Genomic DNA, 8,954 nt, shown 5'->3' on the forward strand with positions numbered 1-8,954 from the left:
TCACTAGTTACCTAGTTTAGTGAGTCCACATCCCTCACTAGTTACCTAGTTTAGTGAGTCCACATCCCTCACTAGTTACCTAGTTTAGTGAGTCCACATCCCTCACTAGTTAACTAGTTTAGTGAGTCCACATCCCTCACTAGTTAACTAGTTTAGTGAGTCCACATCCCTCACTAGCTCCAACTCTCCTAGTCGTTGGGTCCACATCCCTCACTAGTTAGCTAACTCTCTCCTAGTCGTTGGGTCCACATACACCATGTGGTCAAACTTCTTCGTGCAGCAAGATGAGGACGGGCGCTCCGGGGGGCTGGGAGGAGGCGGCGGCGCAAAAAGCGGCGGCGGCGGTGCGAAAGGCGGCGTCGGTGGCGCCGGGCGGAGGCGGGTGGTGGTCCCCAAGATGAGCGACACCCAGGAGGGGAAGATCAAGCTGGCCTTCTTCGTGGCCCTGGTGGGTGTGACGCTGGCGGTGCTGGGCGTGGGCACGGAGTTCTGGGCGCAGCTGGCACAGCCCAAAACGTTCAGCGGCAACCAGACCTGTCAGATGGCCCACTACGGCCTGTGGAAGGGCTGCACCAAGACCCTGTGGGTGGCCGACATCGACCCCGACAGAGCCAGCTGTGGCCCCGAGGAGCTGGCTGGAGGTGAGAGACTATAAGCTGTGCTTTGGTGTTCCTAAAATGACCCCCCGGTTGGGTATATGTTGTTGTTAAATCTCTGGGGCTCCAATCTATACACGGTAACTTCCTCAGTGTAGTGGCCAGACTGCACCAATGCAACTCCTTTGCAACTGCCATTGGGGATAATGGTTGCAAGTAGTTGCATGTTGCATGGAGTTGCATGTGGACTGGTAATGGTGTGGACTGGTGTATATTGGTGTGGACTGGTGTGTATTGGCTTTAGACTCTTCTGGTGGAGGCTTAGCCCCCCCCCCCCTGTGGCGACTGTGGCTCAGGAGGTAGAGCAGGCCGTCCATTGATCGGCGGTTCGAATCCCGGCTCCTCCTGTCTACATGTCGAAGTGTCCTTGGGCAAGACACTGAACCCCAAATTGCTCCTGATGTGCTGGTTGGTGCCTTGCATGGCTTCCGCCGCAATCGGTGTGTGTGCAGTGAATGGGTGAATGTAATACACTGTAATGCATGTAAGGCGCTATATAAATGCACCATTTACCTCCAATCAAGCCCAATTGACTGACTTCTATGTAAGCCAAGATTCATTAGCCCCTGCTCTAGACTCGTGTGTGTGTGTTTGTGTGGACTGGCCTTTATGAAGATTGTTTGTGAACCACATTCCTAGGCAGTTTGTGATGTGATTCAATGGAGATTGAATCGCATTACAGATTACAATAGAGAATATAGCTGCAAGCACCTATAAGATGGGGTCAAGCCCAAAAAGAAAAGAGCTACCATAATATTCATAATGTGGCCAGAATGAGATGATGTATGATAAGTAAGATATGCACCACTTTTTGAGTGGTGCAACCACTCCTATAGACAGCTATGTGTGTCCCTGGGTCTGCCCAAAGTGTCACTGTTGCACAGCCACACACACACACACACACACACACACACACACACACACACACACACACACACACACACACACACATTAACTGGATGATTTGGGGTGTTACAGTACAGTACAGTAGAGGGACCCCCACTCGGTAACTGTCATTTCTCAACCATTCCGGACGCGGCTCGACGGAATCTATCTCGAAGATTTGTAACTCAAATATTTGCTTCTGGAGATCCCCGAAAAAAAAATGTTGAGATAGTGGTCGGCAGCCAAATGCATATATAATTTTGGTGGGGCACTACCGACATAACAAAATACGTTTTTCAGAAACCTGTTAAGATTTAGAAGACTCAGGTCACAGGTCTTATTTAGATTTAAGCAGAATCAGCCACAGGTCTTAATGGGTTAACGACCATGCTCTTCATTTTTAACCCATTTAGACCGTACGACGCGTGGGAACGTCATAACTAATCCAACTAATCCAACCGATGGGTTGCTAGGACGTGTACACACGTCCTGGTGCATTTTCATTGATAAATATTGAGAATATTGAAAAATATTTTGAATCTTTTTATTTAATTTTTTTAGTTGGCCTCTCCTTCTGCACCATACTCGTTGCTCTTGCGCGCATGCACGTTGTCGCTCACTTCCCTGTTTACCGTTCACAAAGAAAGGCTCGGCGCGCGTAATCTAAGGAGCTCTCCATGGGTTTCGACCAGATGGATATACTAAGCTCTTAATTTCTGACTTCAACATGCCTCTCGTTCAAAATATGAAGCGAGCGATCATCAGCGACTTTTATCATAATCTTAGCGAGGTAAGCAAGCAAAAATATGTCTCCCGGTCTTTGTCCGGAACGGAAGGGGGGGGGGGGGGGGGGGGGGCTTACAGAGTAAAAGCGGCCATATCTTCACGGCACCCCGAGCTTCTATTTTGAAAGAAATCCCGGCACTGATATATAGCATATCTCCCGTTAGCACCTGCCACCACGCAGCCCAGTCAGTGCCAGAAGTCTTTCATAACCTGTGCGCTGCGTGCTGTGGTGGTGGGATGGCGTCCTTTATACTCTGCTACACATCTCCAGTCTTACATTTCGCAGCCACTCAGGCCAGTTTTCTCACCCCGGCCCCTCAGTGCTCTCACATACAATGGGTTGTAGCGTAGGTGTCAGGCCACACACACACACACACACACACACACACACACACACACACACACACACACACACACAGCCCAGGTGTCAGGCCGGGGCTTAACGGTGTCGTTGGTGAGAAACAAACACAGCTAAGCTCTCGACAGGGTTGTTTTTTTGGCAGCACATTTCTATTTTAGTCTATAGTCCTAGTCTTTGGAAATGAAACTTCATTTTAGTCACATTGGTGGCAGCGGTGGCCGAACGGATTGCGGAGCGGTCTTGATACCGGAAGGTCGCCAGTTCGAAGTGCCCTTGAGCAAGGCATTGAACCACTACCATGAAATGTTCTATGAGCAGGGCCTGGCTGGAAACAACTTCTTGAGCTTAGCCCTGCAGATACCCTGGTTAAATATAGTAACTTTGCTTTTGCTTTGCTTACCTGGAATGTTTTAGTGTTGGTCTAGTTTGAGTCGACTAAATATCATAAGATTTTAGTCGACTAAATCTACAGTTGATTTAGTCGACGAAAAGTTATTTTGTCGGACCTTGATGCCGTCGTAATGGCTGATTTTATACTTGCTGAAAATAGCAGATCTACAAGTCGACGAAAACAACACTGGCTCTCTGGCTCTACTATTTCTATTTCGAAAGAATAGGAAGAGCAGCTGTTTGAATGTTTCAGACTGTTGTATGAGAGTTAGACATTAATTCAGCACACAAACTGTTCAAATTGAGCCCTAAATCACGGCACAAGTTCCAGACCCACATGATGCAGGGTGCCGGCCCGGTTCCAGCGAGCCGCCCCGCGTCCGAAACGGTAGAGAAATGTCAGTTACCATGTGGGGGTCCCTGTACCCTCTACTGTACTGTACTGTCAATGTACTATACTGGCACACCCGAAATCATCATATATACAGTTAATATGTGCGTGTGTGTTAGGTTGCGCACAAATGGTGAAAAACAACCATGCTGTTTTCGTGCTCAGCCCCACCCAGGCACCCACCCAGCCACCTAGCCACACACATAGCTCCGTAAGGGAGTGGTTGCCCCACTCAAAAATAATAATTATAATCTAAAATGTTCCCAAAAAAAAGTGATAATTGATTCTGTGCTCTGAGTAGAGGATCAGCCTCCTCTGATCCTCTACTTTCATATGACATGAAACAGTAACATTTCCAGTGATCCCACCTCTTCCTGCGTTGAGTTAAGCCATTTTGAGGCGGGAACCCCTTTTGGTGTTAGCATTATGTTATGCTTTAGCTATTGAAAAATAGCAGATCTACAAGCTCATAGCGCGCCACCGAGTGGCGCGCTACAAGCTTGTAGGTCTGCTATTTTTGAAAAATCGAATAACGACTTACATAGAAACATAGCTTTTTCAGAAAACTGTCAGGATGTAGAAGACATTTTTAGAATCTGATCTCGGGTCTAAATGGGTTAAGCCCTATAACCACACCATTAAAGGGTCCAGACGGTTTTAGCGGTGTCCAACGTTGTCCCAGCGGTGTGATATATATATGTCCTGTTGTCCACGTTGACGCACGTCGTCCCGCACGTTGTCCCAAGTGATTCAACGCATATGGAATTCAATGGCCCTAAACCACACCAAAGGGTGACCCTGAGGCCATGGCTTGTCGGAGGTCCTCGGCTGGGAATCATTCCCATGAGGTGTAGGTCTTGTTGTGATTGTAACTTGGTACTGCGGCTGTCAACATTCAACAATGGGGTGTGTGCGTGTGTGCGTGCGTGCGTGCGTGCCCTCCCCCACCCCGGGCACACCTGCACTCGGCGCGGGCACCCGGCCATGCTTGGGCCCTGCCCGGACGCACTGACCTCGCCTCACACGGGCTCAAGCCCGGCTTCTAGTTGGCACTGCCTGCCTTGCTGTCAATGCCAACAGTTTTATGGAGTTGACGGGGTTCCAGCTAGTGTTTCTGTGGAGCAGGGGGTGGGTGGGTGAGCGGTGCGGCCCGGGGGGTGTAAATGGCAGGGAGCAGGGGGTGGGTGGGTGAGCGGTGCGGCCCCGGGGGGTGTAAATGGCAGGGAGCAGGGGGTGGGTGGGTGAGCGGTGCGGCCCAGGGGGGTTTAAATGGAGCAGGGGGTGGGTGGGTGAGCGGTGCGGCCCCGGGGGGTGTAAATGGCCCTGATAGCAGCCGGGAGACTGTTCTCACCCGAGTGTGAATGGTCCACTCTGCCACATTATTAATCATTGGATACTAGGTGAATTGAATTGACCAAATAAACCCCTAGTGTTATGGTCTGGCTCCCTGCCTGTCCATCTGTCCACTTCGGCCACTCCCCCCTCCCATTGCTTCTACAGCCCCCTACACACACCTGTCTCCAACTGCCTCATCAGCCCAACTGTTCCCTTCTCACTACTCACCTGGTCCTGTGCCCACTTCCCCTATCAAGCCTCCACCTATAAGACTGGACTCTTTCTGCCTCATTCCTTGCTAGAAGATAACCATTTGTTACATGTGTGTATTCCTGTTCTCAGTATTTTCCTAGTGTTCCTAGATTATTTCCTAGTTTGGATTTTGACCTCCTGCCTGTTTTTGGACTGCCCAAACAAGTGCCTGCCCCCTTTGATTTTTTCGCTATTAAACTTGTTGAACTTACTCTGCCTGTGTTGCCTGCATTTGGGTTCCATTTTTATACACACCGTGACACCTAGACCCCTAGCCTGGGTTTAACCCCTTTTGGTGTTTTAAGCACTGTTATATGCTTTAGCTATTGAAAAATAGCAGATCTACAAGCTCATAGAGCGGCACCGAGTGACACGCTACGAGCTTGTAGATCTGCTATTTTTGAAAAATCGTGAAAATGTGGCGCAAATCTTTGAATATATATTCTTTCAGAGCGAACGTTTATAACTCAAATCTTTGCTTCTGGTGGGGGTCCCTGGAACAATATATTTTCAGTCAATCAATTTTGACAGTTATTACAATTAGTATACATTAATTAACAGTCTTATTAACACTTAATAAACACTTATTAGCAACGTATCATTTGTTAATAAATGTTTATAAACAACCTTAATAAACCGTTAATAAGAACCTTATAAATACTCTTTAACTGTTAATTAGACAGTTATTACAATTAGTATACATTAATTAACAGTCTTATTAACACTTAATAAACACTTATTAGCAACTTATCATTTGTTAATAAATGTTTATGAGCAACCTTAATAAACCATTAATAAGAACCTTATAAATACTCTAATAACAACCTAAAACATGAACCTTGGTTGAAAAAAACTAAAGTTGTCCTTTAATAAATATGTAATTAACCATTTGTTAATGTCTATAAGCACTGTTCCCACTTTACATCAGGTAGATGCGAAAGGGTTAATTAATGTCATAATAAGTGCATAGTAAACAATCTGTTAATAGTAATGATGCTCTGTTTCATGCTTAATACATATGTAATTAACCATTTGTTAATGTCTATAAGCACTGTTCCCACTTTACATCAGGTAGATGCAAAAGTGTTAATAATAATAAGTGCATAGTAAACGCTTAATAAATGCATAATAAGTTCAATTTGAATGTTAATAAAGACTTATAAGTATCAACTTAACGGTTAATTACATTTGTTACAAGCGCTTACAAACAGATATTAATGTTTAACAAGTGTTATAAATAATTTGATTGTTAACACGGCCTTATTAACAGATAATGCCCTAAGTAGGCCTAACCTTCCTATGTACCTTATAAATAGGTTACTAATTGTTAATTAGTATTTTCACAATGTTTATTAATTGTTAACAAGTGTCTTATTAACAGTTAATAAGTATGTATACTTTGTTGTTATATATATATATATATATATATATATATATATATATATATTAATGGATAACAAGTTTCTTATTAACTGTTAATTATAGTACAACAACTTCTAACAAGTGTCTTATTAACAATTAATAAGTATGTATATGTTTCTTGCTAACGCTTTATTAAATGTGTTATAAACATATAAGTTTCTTGTTAACACTTTATTAAATGTGTTATAAACATATATTAATTCATAAGAAGTTTCTTGTTAACGGTTAATTAATATATACTAATTGTAATAACTGTCTAATTAACAGTTAAAGAGTATTTATAAGGTTCTTATTAACGGTTTATTAAGGTTGTTTATAAACATTTATTAACAAATGATAAGTTGCTAATACGTGTTTATTAAGTGTTCATAAGACTGTTAATTAATGTATACTAATTGTAATAACTGTCTAATTAACAGTTAAAGAGTATTTATAAGGTTCTTATTAACGGTTTATTAAGGTTGCTTATAAACATGTATTAACAAATAATACGTTGCTAATAAGTGTTTATTAAGTGTTAATAAGACTGTTAATAAGTGTCTTATTAACACTTAATTAATGTTAATTACAATGACCTTAATGTAAAGTGCTACCCAAATTTGTTCAACGCAAAATACTTTGTTCAAGTTCAGGAGACTTCAGGAAAAAATGCAATTCTCCTGAATGCTGCATGCATTGGTGGTCTGGAAAGGGCAGTTGTTTTACAGACGGGGTAAAAAGGGGCAGGGGCTGAAGGCCCCCTTGGATGTGGAGCTATACTTTCCACCATACTGCCTCTTGGCCCCGCTATATCCTGTCTTTCCACCTCTGCATACGGGTGGGGGGAGGGGGGGGGGGGGGTTCTACTACCTCGAGGCTGTCCTCATGTGTCGCATTCATTCTCTAACACCTGATGATGAAAGTGAATTAATTTAAAACATGGACAAAAGGGGCCAAGAGGAGGAGGGGGAGGCTGTGGAAATGAGTTGCACCAGTTGATGATGATGGTGTCTCTTCTGGCGACTGGAGTAAAATATTATCATATCCTCACTGTTGCGGCAGAACACTGTGCGTGCGTGCGTGCGTGCGTGTGTGCGTGCGTGCGTGCGTGCGTGCGTGCGTGCGTTTCCAACACTTTAGTGCTTTTAGAAGTAGTATATTGCCCCTATTGTGATTGCGGTACACACCATCTGGGGATATGTGACCAGTTTAAACGCCTGAATACAAATGTGGTCCATGGGGCTCACTTGGCAGAGGATTCGAAACAGTGTTTTTTTTTCTGCCCTTGACATGAAAATGTTGACTTCGAAACATGAGTTTTTCTGAAAACTGTCAGGATTTAGTAGAAGGCATTTGTAGAATCGTCCTCATGGGTCTAAAATGGTAAAACACGTGAGACCATACTGGTCATAATGCGGGGAGAAAGAAGAGGAAGGACAACAAACACCTCGCCGTTTTCCTCATTTCTCTTCCTCATCACCATCATCACCATCACCATCATCACCATCATCACCATCATCATCATCACCATCATCATCACCATCATCACCATCATCACCATCATCATCACCATCATCACCATCATCATCACCATCAGCATCACCATCACCATCATCATCATCATCATCATCATCATCATCATCACCATCATCATCACCATCATCATCATCACCATCAGCATCACCATCACCATCATCATCACCATCATCATCACCATCATCACCATCATCATCACCATCATCATCACCATCAGCATCACCATCACCATCATCATCATCATCACCATCATCACCACCATCACCATCATCACCATCATCATCATCACCATCATCATCACCATCATCATCACCATCATCACCATCATCATCACCATCATCATCACCATCAGCATCACCATCATCATCATCATCATCATCACCATCATCACCACCATCACCATCATCACCATCATCATCACCATCATCACCACCATCACCATCATCATCACCATCATCACCATCATCATCACCACCATCACCATCATCATCACTATCACCACCATCACCATCATCATCACTATCACCATCATCACCATCATCATCACCATCACCATCACCACCATCACCACCATCATCACCACCACCATCACCACCATCATCACCATCACCACCATCACCATCACCACCATCATCACCATCATCACCACCACCATCACCACCATCATCATCATCACCATCACCATCACCACCATCACCACCATCATCATCATCATCATCATCATCACACTGATGTGAACACGCAGGGAGGGAGGGAGCTGGCATGGTTAATATGATGCATGGCCCCCTGGGGGATGAATGCACATACAGTACATCTGTCCTACTGTAGCATGCATTTATTTTACACGCCGTTTGTTTATTCATCCAGCTATATACACCCAGAGTCGTTTTTTCTTCCCACCCAGTTGCAGTACGTGGAAATTATAACCATTATACTGTATGTATTAAATAGTACATTTACT

General features: G+C 44.2%; 1 protein-coding gene across 1 annotated transcript in view; it reads left to right on the forward strand.

The window, feature by feature from the left end:
- Nucleotides 1-256: 256 nt before the first annotated feature.
- The window catches only part of LOC306925620 (voltage-dependent calcium channel gamma-6 subunit-like), a gene marked incomplete at its 5' end in the record, with an annotated part of 19,610 nt that continues 10,912 nt past the window's right edge, over nt 257-8,954 (forward strand). The window contains 1 exon segment of the mRNA XM_079504568.1: nt 257-641. Coding sequence (XP_079360694.1) covers nt 257-641 — 385 coding nt within the window.

Source organism: Electrona antarctica, assembly GCF_951216825.1.
Source record: "Electrona antarctica genome assembly, chromosome: 6".
Lineage (NCBI taxonomy): Eukaryota > Metazoa > Chordata > Actinopteri > Myctophiformes > Myctophidae > Electrona > Electrona antarctica.